Below are 23,707 nucleotides of genomic sequence, written 5' to 3' on the forward strand. Positions count from 1 at the left end.
ATGGTCAACTTAGAGTTTTGTTCACACCTTTTAAGTGCTGGGCCTCCACATCCTCTCTTTTTCCCTTCCTGCGGGCTGGAATGTGGCAGTAAACTGAACGGAGTTAACCTGTGCAGGTGATGACTATACGCAGGGGCAGATGGAGCAGCAAAATAGAACAAATCTTGACTCTTGAATAATCTCTCATGACAGAGGTACCCTTTTGGTCCTGGGCACCTTGAGAGAGATATAGATGTTGATATTTTTTAAACCACAATCTTAAAAAAATTTTTATTTCAATTGTTTAGTTGGTACCCTAACTAACACAATGTCAAAAAGCTTAATAAACGAGGAGAGAAATCAATACTTCCAAAGTCTCCAAATATTGAGGGTGTTAGGGACATATAGAGAAAAAAGTGAAAATACTGTGATTTTCTTGAAAATGTTTGGTATTATGAAGAAAAAGCTCAAATCATAACTTTAAATATAGGTGAAATCAATTACAACAATTACAATTATTAAAAATTGAAAGGTAAGCTCTGTGAAAGAAGGACTTCAGTTTTGTTCAGTATCCTATCTCCAGAGAGGCTGCTCAGGTGGTGCTAGTGGTAAAAAACAAACAAACAAACAAACAAACAAACAAACAAACAAAAACCTGCCTGCCAATACAGGACACTCAAGAGAGAGCAGATTCTAAGATCCCCTAGAGGAGGAAATGGCAACCCACTCCAGTATTCTTGCCTGGAAAATTCCACAGACAGAGGAGCCTGGCGGGCCGCAGTCTTTGGGGTTGCAAGAACTGGACACAACTGAGCATGCGCATGCGCACACACACACACACACACACACACACACACACACACACACACACAATCTCCAGAACCAAAAACAGTGCTAATCGGTGTGCAAACACTTGTGTAATGTCTCAGTAAATGTTTGCTTCATGATTTTCAATAGTATATGCAAATAAATGTCAGGTGCCCAATCCTGGGACTCAAAGAAACATACACTCTTTTTAATCTTCTTCTTTCCTTCTGCAACAACCATCCAGTGGAGCATTCTAGAATGGGAGAGGTCTGTGGTGTCATCCCCGTAGATCCAACTGATGTACAACAGACTGTTGAAATATTCCACAGATGTGATTTCTGGAGCAACTGGGGCTACAATGGAGGAAAGAAACACACTTTAATTTAGTAGACTACTGGTAATTAAAGAACTTATCAATAGAACATGAAATCCCATACAGAGCTTGTGCTTAGTTACTCAGTCGTGTCCAACTCTTTGTGACTCTATGGACTGCAGCCTGCCAGGCTCCTCCATCTATGGGGATTCTCCAGGCAATAATACTGAAGTGGGTTGCCATGCCCTCCTCCAGGGGATCTTCCCAAAGGGATCCCCAGAGGGATCAAATCCAGGTCTCCCACATTACAGGCAGATTCTTTACCGTCTGAGCCACCAGGGAAACCAAACTCTATACAGAGTTTAAAGAATTAAAATTCGCACCTCATGATGGACTTCCCAAGTGGCACTAGTGGTAAAGAACCCACCTGGCAATGCAGGAGGCATAAGAGATGGGAGTTTCATTCCTGGGGCAGGAAGGTCTTCTGGAGGAGGTCATAGCAGCCCACTCCAGTATTCTTGCATGGAGAATCCCATAGACAAAGGAACTAGGTGGGCTACAGTCCATAGCATTGCAAAGAGTTAGAACACAACTGAAGTGGCTTAGCATACATGCACAACAGCACGCATGATAGTCCTGGGGACTCGTGGACATGTCTGTAATATAGTGAAGTTGGATGGTATGAGGTGGGCAGTTGTTCTGTGGGATGTTGCCTTGCGTGGCTCAGACCCAAGACAGCCAGACTCAACTATGCCTGAGGAGAGCATGCTTTTTTACAAAAATTTCAGTTATAAGATTACTAAAACATTAACTTGTTTGGGTCAGTTGTTCTGTTAATTTGTTGTTGCATCAATAAATTAGTGTTATTAGGCACTGGCAGACTTATTTTCCAAGCAGTACTGAAAACTCTGGGGTCCTGTAAAAATAAATCTTTTTTTATTGTGGCACCAAAGAAGTTTACAGGATAGACAGTAGGATCAATGAGTAAAGGAACAGAAAAGTAAATAATATGCCCAAAAGATTACAAGTCAATAGCATTGACAGTGTGCTTTGTGGAAGGTAGGGCTCTAAATAAAGTTGCTGAAGCAAGTATTAAAGAAAGGAAGGAAAGGATTTTGAAAATCATGCTTCAAAGCTAAATTCTAACACCAAGTTTATTAATTTATTTTATAATCTTACACATTTAAATTTTTAAGAATTCCAGTAGGGGACGAGAGTTCATCACAAGCTTTGTAATACATAAGTTCTGAAAGCATACTTTAACTGTTTTTAAGAGTAACTGATAATTCTGAAGAGTTCAACAAACACATACACAGTTGAATTTAAATTCCATGTGATCTTGAAAGATAGCTAAGCAAGTGTTCTTTGCAGGATTCAGCCCCAAATCAACTAATGGTTAGAGGAGAATTTCTACACATTAAAAAAGACTTATTTGGGGGCTTCCCTGGTGGCTCAGTGGTAAAGAATCCACCTGCCAATGCAGGAAAAATGAGTTTGATCCCCGGTCCAGGAAGATCCCACATTCTGGGGAGCAACTAAGCCCAAATGCCATGACTACTGAGCCCATGCCCCTAGAACATATGATCCACAAGTGAGGCCACTGCAATAAGAAGCCCACACACTGCAATGAAGAGTAGCTCCGCTCACTGCAACTAAGAAAGCCTGCGTGCAGCAGCAGAGACCCAGGACAGCCAAAAGTAAACAAATAAAATAATAAATCGTAATTGAAAAAAAGACATTTTTTCAACATGCCCTAATACAGATAATGAACATTCATATCTATGTATTCAGAAATAATTATTTACTGAAGAGATTTTAACAGAGTAAAAAATACATTTCTGTTTCATACTGTGTATGAATAGCATTTCTATATGTTTGACAATGAAAATTTTAAATTGTCAATAATATCTATAACAAGTGGCACAAACCCATTTCATAATGCAGAAAATTCTAATTAAGCATAATAACCCTGGCTTAACATATTTCTACATACTTCATTATTTACAAGTACCTATGCTTAATGCTTCTTCAAAGGGTATATTTTCATGTTCTAATTTGAGTGAAGACAAGAAACATATTCAAAATAACAGGGAGTTTGGGATGGACATGTACACACTGCTATATTTAAAATAGATAACCAACAAGGACCTGCTGTATAGCACATGGAACTCTGCTTATGTGGCAGCTTGGAAAGGAGGGGAGTTTGGGTGGAGAATGGATATATGTACAAATATGGCCGAGTTCCTTTGCTGTTCACTTGAAACTATCACGACATTGTTAATTGGCTATACCCCAATACAAAATAAAGAGTTAAAAAAATAAAATTACAAAGCCAGACATATACGTCTCCCCATCACAAGTACTAAGTCTTCAGATCATTCTCCTTCGTGTTGTTGCTTTCAAATCCAGTGTGTTGCTGAAAGACCACCAGATGTCACTATTTGTTTATTAAACATTACTTGGTACACTAGTATAATTATGAACTCGACTTGCAGACAAGTTGCCTGATAGATGGTAGACTTGAGGGCCTAACAAATCAGACCTTATTAAAATATTTTATTCCTATTTCCTTTTATACTACACAATTTGTCAATTTGGATTATGATTAAAAAGCATATGAAAGTGAAGTATCAGATCTTTATTTGCTTTAAAATTGAAATGAGGGAAGAAAGCTCCCCTCACCCTGAAAAAGGCTAAAATTTCAAATAGTTTTAGATATAGTTATAAAAATAAAGCTCAGGTACATATATGTTTTAATAACAATTTAGATTACATGATTTAATTCTCACACTACCCTGTGAGGTATTATCATGCCCATTTAAAATTATTTGTTAATTTATTTGACTGCCCTGGGTCTCAGTTACAGCACATGGGATCTTTAGTTGGGGCATGTGGGATCTAGTTCCCTGACCAGGGATGCAACCTGAATTCCCTGCATTGGGAGGGAGCAATGGAGTCTTAGCCACTGGACCACCAGGGAAGTCCCTATACCCGTTTTATAGATATGGAAATTGAAGCCATCTGTGTCGATATGCTTAGGTAAGACTGTGGACTGCCAGTGTCAGCATGACTTAATAGTTGATCCCAGGAAAAAATCAGAAATTCCCAAAGATCAATTCATTGGAGACAACAGACTGCTCACTTAGGCAAGTAGCTTGCTTACTAATCAAAGTTTATATATGCAGACTTGCTTTGTCCACCTAAACAGTTATCTCATGATGTCCGCCTATTCCCAGGTGGTTCCAGCTTCGAAAGGCACACCTAAAGCACTTGTGTCCAGAACTCCAAATCCTATTAATACTTCATTTCTGATGTCACTCCTGGGAGACACCACAGAGCCTCTGTCCAGGTAGTTTCCCGGCACTGCAGTGAGTTCTAAGACAGTTAGTTTTGTCCAATTAGCCACCTGTTCGGCAATATTTTCAGTCTTACCTGTGAGAAAATAGAAATTCAGGATCCTTAAGTTAATTTGCTTAAAGATCTGTAGCTGGAAATTAGCAAGGTCAGATCTGCTCAATAAGTGATCAGATGTGAAGTCTGGGCTTTTTCTAGACAGCTGCTCCTTCTGACAAGGAAAGAGCATTCTCAGACCACTTATCTCAATCAAGTTAAGTGTATGAACTACTGACACAATAAAGTTTAATTATAATTAAATAGATGATTATTAATGCAGTCAAAAAGCCTAACACAGGGCTTGTCAAATAATTGGCATTTTCTCTTTTTAGGGTGGCCTTTCACTTTTCTACCGTAATATTACTGTTAACATCTGGAACAAAGGAAGTACCAGACATCGGCCAATAAAGAAAAGCAGTGAACTATGTCAGCTAACTGTCTAAGAATCCACAAGATCACTATCTTTCCATTGTTTTTTAATTGATACATCTCAAGCCTATAAAACTAGCTGTTCAGTGAGGGAAATATTTTGACAAAGTTTCCACCCTTATGGCAGAAAGCGAAGAGGAACTAAAAGCCTCTTGATGAAAGTGAAAGAGGAGAGTGAAAAAGTTAGCTTAAAGCTCAACATTCAGAAAACTAAGATCATGGCATCTGGCCCAATCACTTCATGGGAAATAGATGGGGAAACAGTGGAAACAGTGTCAGACTTATTTTTTTTGGGCTCCAAAATCACTGCCGATGGTGACTGCAGCCATGAAATTAAAAGACACTTACTCCTGGGAAGGAAAGTTATGACCAACCTAGATAGCATATTCAAAAGCAGAGACATTACTTTGCCAACAAGGGTCTGTCTAGTCAAGGCTATGGTTTTTCCAGTGGTCATGTATGGATGTGAGATTTGGACTGTGAAGAAAGATGAGTGCCGAAGAATTGATGCTTTTGAACTGTGGTGTTGGAGCAGGCTCTTGAGAGTCCCTTGGACTACAAGGAGATCCAAGCAGTCCATTCTGAAGGAGATCAACCCTGGGATTTCTTTGGAAGGAATGATGCTAAAGCTGAAGCTCCAGTACTTTGGCCACCTCATGCGAAGAGTTGACTCATTGAAAAAGACTCTGATGCTGGGAGGGATTGGGGGCAGAAGGAAAAGGGGATGACAGAGGATGAGATGGTTGGATGGCATCACCGACTCAATGGACAAGAGTTTGGGTGAACTCCAGGAGTTGGTGATGGACAGAGAGGCCTGGCGTGCTGCAATTCATGGGGTTGCAAAGAGTCGGACATGACTGAGCAAATGAACTGAACTGGACTGATTCTTCATCTAAACAATATTTTTCTTTTCTCAGTATAACTCTAATGACAGCTTTGCAGTCCCATCAAAACTTCTTGAACAGTCCTAGTTCAGACAACGAGGGTTACTGTTCTTGGTTGAATTTCTTCTTTATTGCTACCTCCGCTGTCTCTGCCATATGATAGTGAACTATTAATATATAATTTAAAGTCCTGAGGATCCGTCACTAACAGTATTGTAAGTACTTTAAGTCTAGGCCATGTATTTTGCTAAATAGCTTATTTAATTGGGACGTAATAATAGATAATAGTAACAGATAATAGATACTATTATTATCCTTATTTTACAACTGAAAAAACCTGAGGCTTAGAAGAATTGCTGGAGTTTACAGGTAGAAGGCAGCAAAGTTGTGACTCACACCCAAGTCTTCAAGTCTGCAAGCCTGTTTTAATTCCTGCCATGGACCATACTGCAGTCAGCCTGTGACTTTACAAATGGCTTAATTAATAAGGAAATGGAGGCACTCTAGCAAATACAATTATCAAATGGATAAAATCAATTCAGTGCGGTGTGAAGCTGAAAGCTCTGCCTGTTACATCTCGATTCTAATCAATTCCAAACAGTGGTGCATAAATCAAGGGCAGTGACTCAGGATAAAAAGAAATCAAGGACAGTAACTCAGAGTAAAAATTGTATTTTAATTTTTAAAGGCTATCATTTAAACAAATCATGAACGTTCAGAATCAAGTATATCATCTTCCATGAACAGAGAAGGAAATGGCGCCCCACTCCAGTACTCTTGCCTGGAAAATCCCATGGACGGAGGAGCCTGGTGGGCTGCCTGTCTATGGGGTCACACAGAGTTGGATACGACTGAGTGACTTCCCTTTCACTTTTCACTTTCCTGCATTGGAGAAGGAAATGGCAACCCACTCCAGTGTTCTTCCCTGGAGAATCCCAGGGACAGAGGAGCCAGGGGGGCTGCCGTCTATGGGGTTGCACAGAGTTGGACACGACTGAAGTGACTTAGCAGCAGCAGCAGCAGCAGAATCTTCCATGAAAGTGATGTTCAATCGGTCCTGGGTGAAGGACTGGCATTTTCTGGAGATGAGCCCCTTCAGAACTCCCTCAAAATAGGCATGTGCTCTCATGAGACCACTTCCCACATACTCACCTGTTATGAAGCTTATAGTGGAGCTGTCACAGCAGCTGAGTTCCGGGTCTCCCCACGTCACCATGGTAACTCGAAAGTTGTAGTACCATGCTGGCAACAGATTCGCTATCCTCTAAAAAAAGCAAGAAGAAAAAGGCCCAGAAGGAAAATCACATTTTTGGAATAGAGTTATATATTTCTCTTAGGCTATGAAAAAATGAGTAATTTTTAATTTCCTTTCTGTGCCTTTGGGAGGCCTCCCTGGTGGCTCAGTGATAAAGAGTCTGCCTGTCAACGCAGGAAACGCAGCTTCAATCCCTGGGTTGGGAAGATCCTCTGGAGAAGGAAATGGCAACCCACTCCAGTATTGCTGCCTGGGAAATCCCATGGACAGAGGAACCTTACTGTCTACAGTTGATTTTGTACTTCTCAAATTTTCCATTAAAATACTCTCTTTGGAATGAAGTGAGATGTAAATAAAATGATACACATAAATTTAACACAATTTAAAAAATTATTCGAAGATATAGATAGTTTCAAAATGGGTTTTCGTTTGCAGTTTTTTAAATTACACGAGTGAACTGGTACTTATTTGTAAGTCACTGGATGGACACATCTTCCTATTTCTAAGACGTGCTCTTTCACAATTCTACACTCTCTCGTCTTGGACTGTTAGCATGTATTCACACTGGGTGGCAATCATGAGAGCTGGCAGCTGAGTAGTGGACAGTTGTTTGCTTTCTGTGTGACCTGTAGATAACCTGTACTTCTAAAATTATTCCAGTCTCCAAAAGAGCAATATCTACCTGCTCATTTGAAGAACATTGCTAATGGTCTGACACTGCAGGTATTTAACTGACTTGTTGAGGTCAAGAATAGTCATCACTCAAGTTAAGAAGTGTCCACTTACTACTGAATAACTAAAGGAAAACGTGTTTTCTGTTTTAGGACCAGAAAGAAACAATAAGCATATGACATGCTTAGTTGCTCAGTGATGTCCGACTCTTTGTGACCCCATGGACTATAGCCCACCAGGCTCCTCTGTCCATGGGGATTCTCCAGGTAAAGAGTACTGGAGTGGGTTGTCATGCCCTCCTCCAGGGGATCTTCCCCACCCAGGGATCCAACACAGGTCTCCCACATTGCAGGCAGATTCTTTACCAGCTGAGCCACCAAGGAAGCAAGCATGTGACAGGTCTACTAAACGGGGATTAGCAAATACACTCAATTAAGAGTGAAAGCCAGTTTCACACAGTTTTCTCTCTCTCTCTCAAAATACAAAAATAAAAGTAAGAGCTAAAACAATCCCAAACTTGAAAGTAGCAAGTTACCTGCATGTGTTTACAAATGATCTAGTTTACAGACATAATAATTTTTTCAGACACAGTTAGTATGTGAATGCATGTTGACACAGGAAAATGTGACAGCTTGTTAAGGAAAATTACCACTGAAGCAGTTAAGGAGACAGTCGCTGCTATTTCATAGTAGGTTGTCCATTCTGATGTCATTGTTGTAGGGTTGAAATAAAACATTTCGACCACATATTTTCTGAACACTCCTAAGTAAGGTCTGGTCCAGCTCAAAACCACTGCTGTAGGACCCAGGGGATACAGCATCAAATCTTTTATTCCAGTTGGAACTAAGAAGAAGGGAGGGGAGTGAAAAAAGAAAGTCAAGAAGGAATGTTTAGTATCTTAACAATGGCTTCACATCCCTACTTACTGACTGACTGGGTATTTCACTATTTTGATACAATCATTGAGAACTAACCATGTTTGCCTGAGATTTTATTTTTCCCAAGTAATGAATGCTTAAGGATGCCTTCCAGGTATACAATTGTGGTCATTAATTACTCTGAAGGTTAAATATTGGGTGAACAAGTATGGACCTCCCATAACTGATGATAATGACTCAAAGTTAGACATGGCACCGCTCCAAACAATACCCTGATAAAGGTATTTTTCTTGTGGCTGGCAACTTACCAATAGCAAATGTCACAGGATCTGAAGGTGGTCCGATCAAAGGGCCTTTTCTTAGGTACATCACAACCTGGTACTGGGCACCAGGAACGAGATTTTCAATAATAGATTTGCTTGAGTTCACCTTTAAACCAAACACCCAATAAGATCTATTTAGAACTGGGTTTTCAGCGTGTGACTCAGAGGATAACATTGTATTCAGGGACACTGCAAACTCATAAATGCCTTTGAAATCCAGAAGCCTTTATTCATGCTGAGGAAGGTCAAGTTTCCACATTAGGATGATTTATAGTTTATGAGAAGGCTGAAGGGAACCCAGAACATTCAAATTCTATGGCTGGATTTAATAAGCCTTGTGAACTGCTCTATACCCGTCAATGTCAATTGTAATTATGTACACTAGAGACACATCAGCCTCTAACCAAAATCAAATCAGCAATAAAATAAAGATGGTCTGACATCCTAAATTGTAGTGTCAGCTGATTACATACAAAGATCAGTGCTTGAATGTCTTTAGTCTCTCAACACTTAGAAGCATAAAATATCTAATTATAGTGATGGAAATGACCTCAGAGATTATCTAGTCCAAATCTCTCATTCAGTAGATCAAGAAGGTAAAGCTAGAGAATAGCCAAGGTCACATATTTGGATCAGTGTTGGGACTGGAAGCCTAGCATTATGACCTCCACTCCATGATATGGGCCAAGCACCAAGACACAGCAGCAAGCACTTTACAAGGCTACTGTGGCAACCTGCCAAGACTGAATTAAGAAGAATAACCGGAACAGACTGATCACTAGTAGTGAAACTGAATTTGTAATAAAATAAAATCTCCCAGCAAGCAAAAGTCCAGGATTGGACAGTTTCACAGGGAAATTCTGCCAAATATATAAAGAAAAGTTAATACCTATCTTTCTCAAACTATTCCAAAAATTGAAGAAGATAGAACATTCTCAAATTCATTGTACAAGACTACCATTACCCTGATACCAAAATCAAGAGAGAAAATTACAGGCTAATATCTTTGATGACTATAGATGCAAAAATTCTCAACAAAATATTAGCAAACTGAATTCAACAATACATAAAATGGATCATATACCATGATCAAATGGGATTTATTCTAGCACTGTATTATTTCTTTAAAACACATTTTAAGTGATAAAACTAATAGTCCTCATTGTTAAAACTGGTCACACTATAGAAGAGCAAATGAGGTCAATTTGTAGTCTTTCTGGTGTCCTCTCACCACTTCCCACATTTTGGCGGGCAGTCTTCTAGACCTTCTTTGATACATATATCCATAAACAATTAAGTATTGAGCCATACAGGTGTTATACCATAAATATTGCTCCAGACCTTTCCTTTAAATTTAACAACCATTATAAACATGCACGGGCCGCTGTGATGGCGTGCAGAGCATGGGGGGGGCTGTGACGGCACACAGAGTGCGGGTGAGAGGAGCTACCCCACGTGCAAGGTCAGGGGCGGCGGCCGGGAGGAGCTACCCCACGTCCGAGGTCAGGGGCGGTGGCCGGGAGGAGCTACCCCATGTCCAAGGAGCAGTGGCTATGCAGGGACCAGAGGGCCTAAAAGGACTATTCCACGTTCAAGGTCCAGAGGGGCTTCAGTGAAGAGATACCCCTTGTCCAAGGTAAGGAGCAGTGGCTGCACTTTGCTGGAGCAGCAGTGAAGAGATCCCCCACGCCCAAGGTAAGAGAAACCCAAGACAGTAGGTATTGCAATTGGGCATCAGAGGGCAAACACACTGAAACCATAATCACAGAAAACTAGCCAATCTATCACACTAGGACCACAGCCTTGTCTAACTCAAGGAAACTAAGCCATGCTGCGTGGGGCAACCCAAGACAGGTGGGCATGGTGAAGAGGTCTGACAGAATGTGGTCCACTGGAGAAGGGAATGGCAAACCACTTCAGTATTCTTGCCTTGAGAACCCCGTGAACAGTATGAAAAGGCAAAATGATAGGATACTGAAAGAGGAACTCCCCAGGTCAGTAGGTGCCCAATATGCTACTGGAGATCAGTGGAGAAATAACTCCAGAAAGAATGAAGGGATGGAGCCAAAGCAAAAACAATACCCAGTTGCGGATGTGACTGGTGATAGAAGCAAGGTCCGATGCTGTAAAGAGCAATATTGCATAGGAACCTGGAATGTCAGGTCCATGAATCAAGGCAAATTGGAAGTGGTCAAACAGGAGATGGCAAGAGTGACCATAGACATTCTAGGAATCAGCAAACTAAAATGGACTGGAATGGGCCAATTTAACTCAGATGACCATTATATCTACTATTCTGGGCAGGAATCCCTTAGAAGAAATGGAGTAGCCATCATGGTCAACAAAAGAGTCTGAAATGCAGTACTTGGATGCAATCTCAAAAATGACAGAATAATCTCTGTTTGTTTCCAAGCCAAACCATTCAATATCACCGTAATCCAAGTCTATGCCCCAGCCAGTAACAGTGAAGAAGCTGAAGTTGAATGGTTCTATGAAGACCTACAAGACCTTTTAGAACTAACACCCCCAAAAGATGTCCTTTTCATTATTGGGGACTGGAATGCAAAAGTAGGAAGTCAAGAAACACCTGGAGTAACAGGCAAATTTGGCCTTGGAATACAGAATGAAGCAGGGCAAAGACTAATAGAGTTCTGCCAAGAAAATGCACTGGGCATAGCAAACACCCTCTTCCAAAAACATCAGAGCAGACTCTACACATGGACATCACCAGATGGTCAACACCAAAATCAGATTGATTATATTCTTTGTAGCCAAAGATGGAGAAGCTCTATATAGTCAGCAAAAACAAGACCAGGAGCTGACTGTGGCTCAGATCATGAACTCCTTATTACCAAATTCAGACTCAAATTGAAGAAAGTAGGGAAAGTCGCTAGACCATTCAGGTATGACCTAAATCAAATCCTTTATGATTATACAGTGGAAGTGAGAAATAGATTTAAGGGCCTAGATCTGATAGATGGAGTGCCTGATGAACTATGGAATGAGGTTCGTGACATTACAGGAGACAGGGATCAAGACCATCCCCATGGAAAAGAAATGCAAAAAAGCAAAATGGCTGTCTGGGGAGGCCTTACAAATAGCTGTGAAAAGAAGAGAAGCCAAAAGCAAAGGAGAAAAGGAAAGATATGAGCATCTGAATGTAGAGTTCCAAAGAATAGCGAGGAGAGATAAGAAAGCCTTCTTCAGCGATCAATGCAAAGAAATAGAGGAAAACAACAGAATGGGAAAGACTAGAGATCTCTTCAAGAAAATTAGAGATACCAAGGGAACATTTCATGCAAAGATGGGCTCGATAAAGGACAGAAATGGTCTGGATCTAACAGAAGCAGAAGGTATTAAGAAGAGGTGGCAAGAATACACAGAAAAACTGTACAAAAAAGATCTTCATGACCCAGATAATCACAATGGTGTGATCACTCACCTAGAGCCAGAAATCCTGAATTTGAAGTCAAGTGGGCCTTAGAAAGCATCACTATGAACAAAGCTAGTGGAGGTGATGGAATTCCAGTTGAGCCATTTCAAATCCTGAAGATGATGCTGTGAAAGTGCTGCACACAATATGCCAGCAAATTTGGAAAACTCAGCAGTGGCCACAGGACTGGAAAAGGTCAGTTTTCATTCCAATCCCAAAGAAAGGGAATGGCAAAGAATGCTCAGACTACCACACAATTGCACTCATCTCACATGCTAGTAAGTTAATGCTCAAAATTCTCCAAGCCAGGCTTCAGCAATACATGAACTGTGAACTTCCAGATGTTCAAGCTGGGTTTAGAAAAGGTAGAGGAACCAGAGATCAAATTGCCAACATCCCCTGGATCATCAAAAAAGCAAGAGAGTTCCAGAAAAACATCTATTTCTGCTTTATTGACTATGCCAAAGCCTTTGACTGTGTGGATCACAATACACTGTGGAAAATTCTGAAAGAGATTGGAATACCAGACCACCTGACCTGCCTCTTGATAAACGTGTATGCAGGTTAGGAAGCAACAGTTAGAACTAGACATGGAACAACAGACTGGTTCCAAGGCTGTATATTGTCACCCTGTATATTTAACTTACATGCAGAGTACATCATGAGAAACGCTGGGCTGGAAGAAGCACCAGCTGGAATTAAGACTGCCAGGAGAAATACCAATAACCTCAGATATGCAGATGACACCACCCTTATGGCAGAAAGTGAAGAGGAACTAAAAAGCCTCTTGATGAAAGTGAAAGAGGAGAGTGAAAAAGTTGGCTTAAAGCTCAACATTCAGAAAATGAAGATCATGGCATCTGGTCCCATGACTTCATGGGAAATAGATGGGGAAGTAGTGGAAATGGTGTCAGACTTTATTTTGGGGGGCTCCAAAATCACTGCAGATGGTGATTGCAGCCATGAAATTAAAAGACGCTTACACTTGGAAGAAAAGTTATGACCAACCAGATAGCATATTCAAAAGCAGAGACATTACTTTGCCAACAAAGGTCCATCTAGTCAAGGCTATGGTTTTCCCAGTGGTCATGTATGGATGTGAGAGTTGGACTATGAAGAAAGCTGAGCGTCAAAGAATTGATACTTTTGAACTGTGATGTTGGAGAAGACTCTTGAGAGTCCCTTGGACTACAAGGAGATCCAAGCAGTCCATTCTGAAGGAGATCAGCCCTGAGATTTCTTTGGAAGGAATGATGCTAAAGCTGAAACTCCAGCACTTTGGCCACCTCATGTGAAGAGTTGACTGATTGGAAAAGACTCTGATGCTGGTAGGGATTAGGGGCAAGAGAATGGGACGACAGAAGATGAGATGGCTGGATAGCATCACTGACTCGATGGACATGAGTCTGAGTGAACTCCAGGAGTTGGTGATGGACAGGGAGGCTTGGCGTGTTGCAATTCATGGGCTCGCAGAGTCGGACACAACTGAGCAACTGAACTGAACTGAACTGAACTGTAAGCATGTGAACATACCTGCCAATCTAACTGTGCTTTCATTTAGCTTATCTAGAATAACACACAAAGTGTAGATTGTTTCAGGGTGATGGTAAAGTTTCTTTGGTTTGATAATATTTTAGGCACTGGTTGATTCTAATTATTCAAATGACTTCCTGGAATTATAACCACTTAAATATGCTATCCTAATAAATTCATCCCAGGAAAATTACACTGCCTTAAAAAAATAAGAACCAATAATGTGTATACATATCACACTACTAAAAAAAATGAGAAGAGGGCAAATGATATTGCACTTGACTTTAGTCACAAATTATTAATATAAATACTATTTTCCCCCTACTTTAACTGAGACACCTACATCACTTCTATACATTCATATCTTTTTCTTTATCCTGGACCTGCTTAGGGGTGGATTAGTGGTGGGGAGGAGAAATGTTCCTATACTAGTGTTAAGTCAATTCAGTCATGTCTGACTCTTTTGCAACCCTATGACCATAGCCTGCCTGGCTCCTCTGTCCATCAGATTTTCCAGGCAAGATTAGTTTAATGGGTTTTCATTTTTTTCTCCAGGGGATCTTCCCAACAAAAGGATTGAGCCTGCGTCGCTCACCTCTCCTTCATGGGCAGGTGGGTTCTTTACCACTAGGGCCAAATGGAGAGCCCCAAGTAGTATTACCCTACTTACTAAATAGCATGTTTCATTCTCTAAAGGATTACTCCACACTTCTCCCTCAATTTTCACCCTATGTTTGCATTCCAGTATTTCCTCTCTCATTTCTGACTGGCTTTGTCTCCATTCCAGAGAATTCAGTCCAGCCCAATGCATTTCCATCTAGGCCCTGGCCCTATCCTTTCTCAGCTAAAGAAATGGAGGAAAGATACACCATCAATTCAGTTCAGTCACTCAGTCATGTCCGACTCTTTGCAACCCCATGAATCACAGCACGCCAGGCCTCCCTGTCCATCACCATCTCCCGGAGTTCACTCAGACTCATGTCCATCGAGTCAGTGATGCCATCCAGCCATCTCATCCTGTGTCAACCCCTTCTCCTCCTGCCCCCAGTCCCTCCCAGCATCAGAGTCTTTTCCAATGAGTTAAATCTTCGCATGAGGTGGCCAAAGTACTGGAGTTTCAGCTTTAGCATCATTCCCTCCAAAGAAATCCCAGGGTTGATCTCCTTCAGAATGGACTGCTTGGATCTCCTTGAAGATACACCATAGAGCATAGGAAATATAAGCAAGGAGGTTAAACTAGATGAGAGTTCTTTTAAATCTGAAATGGTCTTCTCTTTTTCTTTGGCTGAATCACATGACTTCTGGGATTTTAGTTCCTGAACCAGGGATTGAACCTGGGCCCTGGCGGTAGAAGCTTGGAATTCTAACCACTGGACCACAAGGGAATTCCCCAGAAATGGTCTTATGTGTATATTATGGAATCCTCTTTCCATAGCATCTTTCTGTACACTTATTATAGTTATTCAGTTTCTATGGAGAATCTCTAGAACCTCTTCGTCTTCTTCCCTTGACACAAAAAGTATTCAGTTAGGTCTGCATTATAATAAAAGTTAATTTCTAGCACACCTTTCTATTACTATATTCCAAACATTGCATTAAGCATCAAGTCCTCTTATTTTTATTACAGCTCTATGAGGTAGGATATGGTTTTCCTTCTATTACAGATTCAGATGGTAAGACTTAGAAGGAATGGAACTCAGAGCTGGTAGCTGCTAAAATCAGGTCTGAAACTCAGTTCTGTTTGAGTCTAGAATCTAGAGTTTCTTTTAGTCAACACTCTTGACTCCATCAGGATGAACGGTGAGGATGACCTTCCCCTAGTGTATCATCTGTAATGAACAAGAAAAAGTTCTCTCCTGGAAGTCAAATCACTTGAGATGGGGTCTCAGTTCTGCTACTAATCAGTTGTGTGACTGCAGGTAGGTCCCTTCAATATTCAGCCTCTTAGCTCTATCATTTCCTTATTTGTAACACTAACAGACTAACTGATTGGTTTTTCTTTTCAATTTAGTCATTTAGTTATCACGCACTTCTGTAAATTGTGACCAAACATGTATGGACCAAGCAGACCACATGTAAAAACAAATGTACATTGGGATTTCCCTGGTGGTCCAGTGGTTAAGACTCCATGCTTCCACTGCTGGAAAACAGGCTTGAGCCCTAGGTGGAGAACTAAGATCCCACACGCCATGTGTGAGGATAAAAATTTTAAAAATTGAAAAAAAGAATGGATCTGGCCTTTAAAAGATAATAAATATACATCCATATATTACATGATGCTTCTTTATTCTGAAATTCATAATTGTGTGTGAGTCTTTGGAGAGTCCTCTTTATGACTCTGAGCACTGGCTTTATTATGCTCACTATATTGACATAGGCTTATTAGTGAATAGAACTACAATGTTTGTTGCTGCTGCTGCTGCTGCTAAGTCGCTTCAGTCGTGTCCGACTCTGTGTGACCCCATAGACGGCAGCCCACCAGGCTGCCCCATCCCTGGGATTCTCCAGGCAAGAACACTGAAGTGGGTTGCCATTTCCTTCTCCAATGCATGAAAGTGAAAAGTGAAAGAGAAGTCGCTTAGTCATGTCTGACTCTTAGTGACCCCATGGACTGCAGCCCACCAGGCTCCTCCGTCCATGGGATTTTCCAGGCAAGAGTACTGGAGTGGGGTGCCATTGCCTTCTCTGACAATGTTTGTTAGCAGGAATATATTACAAAGCTCTCTTTCTCATGAATATTCACATATGAACTCACACAAAACAGCAACCAGACATGAAGTACATATACTTAATGCGGACAAATTCAAATTGAGAGGTACCAAGAGGCTTCCCTGGTGGCTCAGATGGTAAAGAATCTGCCGGCAACACAAGAGACTTGGATTTGATTTCTGAGTCAGGAAGGTCCCATGGAGAAGAGAACGGCTACCCACTCCGGTATTCTTGCCTGCAGAATTCCTTTGACAGATGAGCCTTGTGGGCTACAGTCCGTGGGGGTTGCAGAGTCAGACATGACTGAGTGACTTTCACTTCACCTTACTTTAACATACCTACATGAAAGGCTAGACTTTAAGCTCCATAAAATCAAGGCTCAAATCAAATTTGTTCTTATTTCTAGCATCTCACACAGAACCTCCTAGAAAACAAATCAAAGAAACTGTGGGGAGGAGCAGGGGAACTAGCACCGAATCTCATGGGTGATGATAATCGATAAAGCAGTGATCCTGTGGTACAGGTGATGAGATGATGGTAGAGAAAGAGTAGGGAGAATGAAAGTATGAGAGAATAAAACATTGTGGTGAATTATTCATCTGTGTTTGGCTTTAGAATCACTCTCATTTTTGAGCTGCATTTTGAATTTTCAATTTAACATAATCACTGTACCACTGAAAAGAGAACTGAAGAAATGTTATAATTTCTTTCCCTCTCGATAATGTTTGCTCTAAGAAAGAACCTAAGCTAGACCAAGGTTGGTGAGAGCATATTTTGGATTTCTCTCTAGGCCAGTTTTTGAGATTTTTGAGCTGATGTTTCTTTCTTTGAAAATATACGTGTGTGTGTGATGATGGTGACGTAATGATGTAATACTAACACAATCCTTTTGCGATAACAGATAACACCCAGAACAGTGGTCTAGTTTCTGCCCTCTACTTTCCCTCCTTGCTTACAATCTTCAACGGTTTCACGTTTGCATTTCAAAGAAGCCACTGTCAGCAAGCACTTAGACCAGACTTTTCTGGTTCATATATAATTTACAATATCTCTTTACACTTTTAGCCTTTGGCTTCTGTGTATATGGAGGAGGAAATGGCAACCCACTCCAGTATTCTTGCTTGGGAAATCCCATGGACAGAGGATCCTGGTGGGCTAGAGTCCATGGGGTCACAAAGAGTTGCACAAAACTGAGAGAGAAATAAGAAATAGATTGAAGGAACTAGATCAGATAGACAGGTGCCTGATGAACTATGGAGAGAGGTTCATGACATAGTACAGGAAACAGGGAACAAGAGCATCCCCATGGAAAAGAAATGCAAAAAAGCAAAATGGCTGTCTGAGGAGGCCTTACAAATAGCTGTGAAAAGAAGAGAAGCCAAAAGCGAAGGAGAAAAGGAAAGATATACCCATTTGAATGCAGAGTTCCAAAGAATAGCAAGAAGAGATAAGAAAGCCTTTCTCAGTGATCAGGCAAAGAAATAGAGGAAAAGAACAGAATGGGAAAGACTAGAGATCTCTTCAAGAAAATTAGAGATACCAAGGGAACATTTCATGCAAAGATGGGCTCGATAAAGGACAGAAATGGTATGGACCTAACAGAAGCAGAAGACATTAAGAAGAGGTGGCAAGAATACACGGAAGAACTGTACAAAAGAGATCTTCATGACCCAGATAATCACGATGGTGTGATCACTCACCTAGAGCCAGACATCCTCGAATGTGAAGTCAAGTGGGCCTTAGAAAGCATCACTACGAACAAAGCTAGTGGAGGTGATGGAATTCCAGTTGAGCTCTTTCCAATTCTGAAAGATGATGCTGTGAAAGTGCTGCACTCAATATGCCAGCAAATTTCGAAAACTCAGCAGTGGCCACAGGACTGGAAAAGGTCAGTTTTCATTCCAAATCCAAAGAAAGGCAATGCTAAAGAATGCTCAAACTACCACACAATTGCACTTATCTCACACGCTAGCAAAGTAATGCTCAAAATTCTCTAAGCCAGGCTTCAGCAATACATGAACTGTGAACTTCCAGATGGTCAAGCTGGTTTTAGAAAAGGCAGAGGAACCAGAGATCAAATTGCCAACATCCACTGGATCACTGAAAAAACAAGAGACTTCCAGAAAAATATCTATTTCTGCTTTATTGACTATGCCAAAGCCTTTGACTGTGTGGATCACAATAAACTGTGGAAAATTCTGAAAGAGATTGGAATACCAGACCACCTGAGCTGCTTCCTGAGAAATCTGGAGGCAGGTCGGGAAGCAACAGTTAGAACTAGACATGGAACAACAAACTTGTTCCAAACAGGAAAAGGAGTATGTCAAGGCTGTATATTGTCACTCTGCTTATTTAACTTACATGCAGAGTACATCATGAGAAACACTGGGCTGGAAGAAGCACAAGCTGGAATTAAGATTGCCGGGAGAAATATCAATAACCTCAGATGACACCACCCTTATGGCAGAAAGTGAAGAAGAACTAGAGAGCCTCTTGAAGGAAGTAAAAGAGAAGAGTGAAAAAGTTGGCTTAAAGCTCAAGATTAAGAAAACAAAGACCATGGGATCTGGTCCCATCACTTCATGGCAAACAGATGGGGAAACAGTGGAAACAGTGGCAGAATTTATTTTTTTGGACTCCAAAATCACTGCAGATGGTGATTGAAGCCATGAAATTAAAAGACGGTTACTCCTTGGAAGGAACGTTATGAGCAACCTAGACAGCATATTCAAAAGCAGAGACATTACTGTGTCAACAAATGTCCATCTAGTCAAGGCTATGGTTTTTCCAGAGGTCATGTATGGATGTGAGAGTTAGACCATAAAGAAGGAGAAGTGCTGCAGAATTGATGTTTTTGAACTATTGTGTTGGAGAAGACTCTTGAGAGTCCCATGGACTGCAAGGAGATCCAACCGGTCCATCCTAAAGGAGATCAGTCCTGGGTGTTCATTGGAAGGACTGATGTAGCTGAAACTCCAACACTTTGGCCACTTGATGGGAAGAGCTGACTCACTGGAAAAGACCCTGATGCTGGGAAAGATTGAGAGCAGGAGGAGAAGGGGACGACAGACATGAGATGGATGGATGGCATCACCGACTCAATGGACATGAGTTTGGGTGACCTCCAGGAGTTGGTGATGGACAGGGAGGCCTGGCATGCTGCAGTCCATGGGGTCGCAAAGAGTTGGACACGACTAAACTGAACTGAACTGAGCGACTAACACTAACACTTCTGTGTATAAGACATGTAACTTATACATTGGAGGGAAGAAGAAAAATCATACCTGAGAACAGTCAAGTTCTAGTCATGTTCTGGAGCACAACACATTTTCTATCAATGTGAAGAGTCAGTCGTGCTGGGTACAATCAGGGGAGGAAGCTAATAAACTGCACAGTGAGCTGTGATGACTAGTTAATCTGTTTAGCGTGTTTACTCTTTAATTCAAGGCAAGAGGGTAGCCTCATCTTCATGCTGGGTTTATCTCAGCTCTCTAGGGTTTGTGAGAGCTCCAAAGGCCATGATTCCTGAATTCACCCTCTTAATTTAAAATTCCTCACCCTTTGAATTACACTAAATGCCTGATTTTCATGGAATAAATGGAAACAGTCCAAATAGCTTCCACACAGCAAACACCTGTTTTGAGTGCCTATTATCTTTCCAGCGTACTCCACATAAATTAATAATTAAACTTTTTTTGCCTTTAAGCAAGAAAGGGTTGTGTTTGAAAGAATGTATGTTAATGCATACATATGGAATTTAGGGAGATGGTACAGATGAGCCTGTTTGCAGGTCAGGAATAGAGAAGCAGAAGTAGGGGATGGATGTGTGGCCATGGGGTGGGGAGAGTGGGAGGAACTGAGAGAACAGCACTGACATGTATACACTGCTGCTGCTGCTGCTGCTATATACACTGCCATATGCTAAACAGACGACTAGTGGGAAGCAGCTGTATAGCACAGGGATCTCAGCTGGATGCTCTTTGATGACCCAGAGGGGTGGGATGTGGGGGAGGGGGTGGAGGGAGCTTTAAGAGGAAAGAGCTATATGTATACATATAGCTGATTCAGTTCATTGTACAGCATTAACTAACACAACATTGAAGCAGTTACACTCCAATTTAAAAAGTATTTTGTTTGTAAGACACTAAGAATCAGTTTCTTTGATCTTACGAAAAAAAAAAAAAAAGTAAAACCAGGTTTAGGAAAATAGGACTGAGCTGCAGGCTTCCAGTGGATGTATTCAGGGCATCTGAGAGCAAAGTCTGCTTAGATGCCCAGGTTGGTGGTTTCATTCAGAACTGATGACTGGGCATGGCAGTTCATTCTGGTAGCCATGCCCAGAACTACAGATTCCCAGGTTTCTCCACCTGCCCCACCTACCCCTTTCACTCAGCTAACTGCTATTTATCCCTTAAAAGTCTTCATTTATATTAGTGAGGGATTGTTTTTCACTTTACGTACCTGAAATTTTTTTTTTTCAGTGAGCATGTATTACCTTTATAGTTAAGACAACAAGGAAAAATGGAAAAAATAAAAAATCTGCACCAAGTAAACCAAATCTCCCCTAAACCTTCTGCTTCCTGTCTCCTCCCCTAGAAGGTAAAGTTCTTCTGATCAGTTTTCAAATCCTTTTGCCCCAATCCATATTTATTCATGCCCTTCTTTCTGTGAATTCATAGAGCCACACCATCACTTACTTTTAGCCTAGGTCTTATACTCTGCAGTAATAGCATGTGTTCTTACTATTGTTCTCTCTAGACTGTAAACTCAGCAAGAGCAGGATGTATACAAATTGTCTAGATTCCCACCATCTCCTTTAGTACCCAGCACATCACAGGTGCTCAGGATATGTTCTTGAATGAGGAATGGAAGTAAAAGGAGGACGGTAGTTCTAAGAGAGGAAAGGAAGGTGACTGTGATTGCAGACCCTGTGCACTGACTTCCTGGCTCCTGTATCCTTATGCACCAGAGAGACCTTGGCACGGCTGCTTGCCACGGTGGCACCCTGGCATCTCCTGCGAGGCTGGGCTGCAGGAGGTGCGTGAGCCCGACAGCCCTTCCTCTCCTTTACCTGAGTGCAGTACTGCTTTTCCAGCCTCTGGCTCTCCTTTTGTTTCTGGCAGGTGAGTGACACCACAGACACTATGGTGCCGTTGTAGTTCTCTTGGGGAGACGTCCAGGACATCAAGGCAGTGGTTGAGCTTAGAACGTGGACACTCACGTGCTGGGGTTTCTCTGTGAGTTCTTCAATCCATTCTCCTGAAGGACCTGGATGTCAAACCAGAGCACAGGGGAGGTTTCAGGCTGAGCGGGTTGAGATAGACTAAAGTTTTAAAAACCATGCTGTTTTCCTTTTGCCCTTACAAAGACATTCCAAGTCAGACTGGCAGCCAGACTGGCAAGTCTTCACCTCCTCTGCTTAGCTACGGTCTCCACTGGGTGACCTCCCCATCGACCTAAGCAACAGCCTGGTGGCAGCAATGAAACCAATTCTACTGAGAGACGGAAGCTCCACTTCACTTATTACATGCCTCTGAGATTATTCTGGTAACTTCTCCACCAGACAGAATTTAGCTCTCTTTTAACAAAGAGTGTGTGTGGCAGGGTGGTTTCATGAGCGCTTGTGATTCCTCTGCTGTTAGGATCTTTGGGCTCTAGAAATAATTATGTTGAGATTCAAATTAGCCTCCACTGCAATCCTGCGAAGAAAATTTTAAATTCGGTGACAGGAGGATCAAAGAGGCAGAGTGTGACTCCCTTAGAGAAGAAACAGGCAACAGACAGGCTCAATTATAGAAGCTGGTGGAAACCTGGGTGATAATTTGAGGACACGGTGGGATCCTCATTATAAACTTTCTCCCTAAAAGCGCCCGCCATTAGCTTTGTTCTCTTAAATTCCCAAAGTGGTTATTAGCACAGTGCCTGACACATAGTGAAGACCCAAGAAACGGTAAGGTGATTATTATCTCCTGAAAGTCCCTGTTAAAATGCAAATGTGCAACTTCTTTTATTTGCTTAGGTTACATTCCTCAGTTCTCTCAATAAGAAGCTGTATTCCTGGAGCCCAGGAAAAGGGGAGGAATAAGTGACTCTGCTGGGGAGGGCAGTCTCAAGCTCATGGGAAATGAGGCAAAGAAAATAAAAATAATATAAATGATAATAATTACAATGGCAAAGAGATGTAGGATTCACTGTTTGCCAGGCTCTTTTAAGCTTATTTATGTTTACATATTTTAATTCTTTAATTTTCTTAACTAAACTTATGAGATAAGTATTGGATTGGTTTCAGTTTCAGATGAGGAAACAGAGGCAGAGATAGAATAAGTAGAGCTGGGATTCACACACAAGAAGTCTGGTTTCAAAATCCATGCTCTTAACCCCTGTGTGAAACTTCCTGGAGCACTATGAAACTGTGAGAAGGATGAATCTGGAAAAAGGAAAGTTGGCCCCAAACTCAGTTTTGCTCATTATTAGCGATACAACGTTGGGCAAATGACTTCTCTGAATCTCAGTCACTGCATCGGTCAATGGACAAATCATAGAACGTTAGGATTGGAAAGGACTTTAGAGTTCCAATGTGGGTTATTGATGGGGAAACTAGGGCCCAGAGATGTGAATGACCTGCCCAGTGTCACAGAGTGAGTATTGAGAGACAACCTAGGATGCCTATCTCCTGGGTCAGGGCTTTGTGTTAACTCATCAAGATGCCATATGATTAGTCTACTTTACAAGACTGTTGCTGGGATCAAATGAGATTGTAATGTATTAGAAAGCTATCAAATGTGAAGTGTTATTACTATTACGAAGATCTGAGGTGGTAGAGGCAGAGAGAGAGAAGGTGGATGGAGGCAAAACAAATTCACTCATTTAATGGCTTTATAATAGGATGGACCTGATCATCAACCCAAGGTAATAGGTCACTGCAGACTCCATGGAAATGGACTCTACTACTAAAGATTTCTAGAGTCTGACTCTCTTTCTCACACTAAGTGGCTAAACTTTCTGTGTCTAAGTATTTTTTTTTCCACCTAAACATGAAGATAATAGCAATGCTCCCTTCAGAAGCCTTTTGGGAGACTAATGCAAATTTCTACCTTAA

The 23,707-nt window shown here is 41.3% G+C and overlaps 1 protein-coding gene across 4 annotated transcripts in view; it reads right to left on the bottom strand.

The window, feature by feature from the left end:
* The window catches only part of PTPRO (protein tyrosine phosphatase receptor type O), a 268,043-nt gene that overhangs the window by 81,823 nt on the left and 162,513 nt on the right, over nucleotides 1-23,707 (bottom strand). For all 4 annotated transcript variants that reach the window (XM_060413365.1, XM_027967840.3, XM_042247492.2 and 1 more), the window contains exons 7-11: nucleotides 21,680-21,876; nucleotides 8,919-9,039; nucleotides 8,382-8,575; nucleotides 6,958-7,069; nucleotides 988-1,139 (exon numbers count right to left, since the gene is read on the bottom strand). In XM_060413365.1, coding sequence (XP_060269348.1) covers nucleotides 988-1,139; nucleotides 6,958-7,069; nucleotides 8,382-8,575; nucleotides 8,919-9,039; nucleotides 21,680-21,876 — 776 coding nt within the window. The remainder of the gene's footprint in view (nucleotides 1-987; nucleotides 1,140-6,957; nucleotides 7,070-8,381; nucleotides 8,576-8,918; nucleotides 9,040-21,679; nucleotides 21,877-23,707) is intronic.

This window comes from Ovis aries, chromosome 3 (assembly GCF_016772045.2).
Source record: "Ovis aries strain OAR_USU_Benz2616 breed Rambouillet chromosome 3, ARS-UI_Ramb_v3.0, whole genome shotgun sequence".
Classification (NCBI taxonomy): Eukaryota; Metazoa; Chordata; class Mammalia; order Artiodactyla; family Bovidae; genus Ovis; species Ovis aries.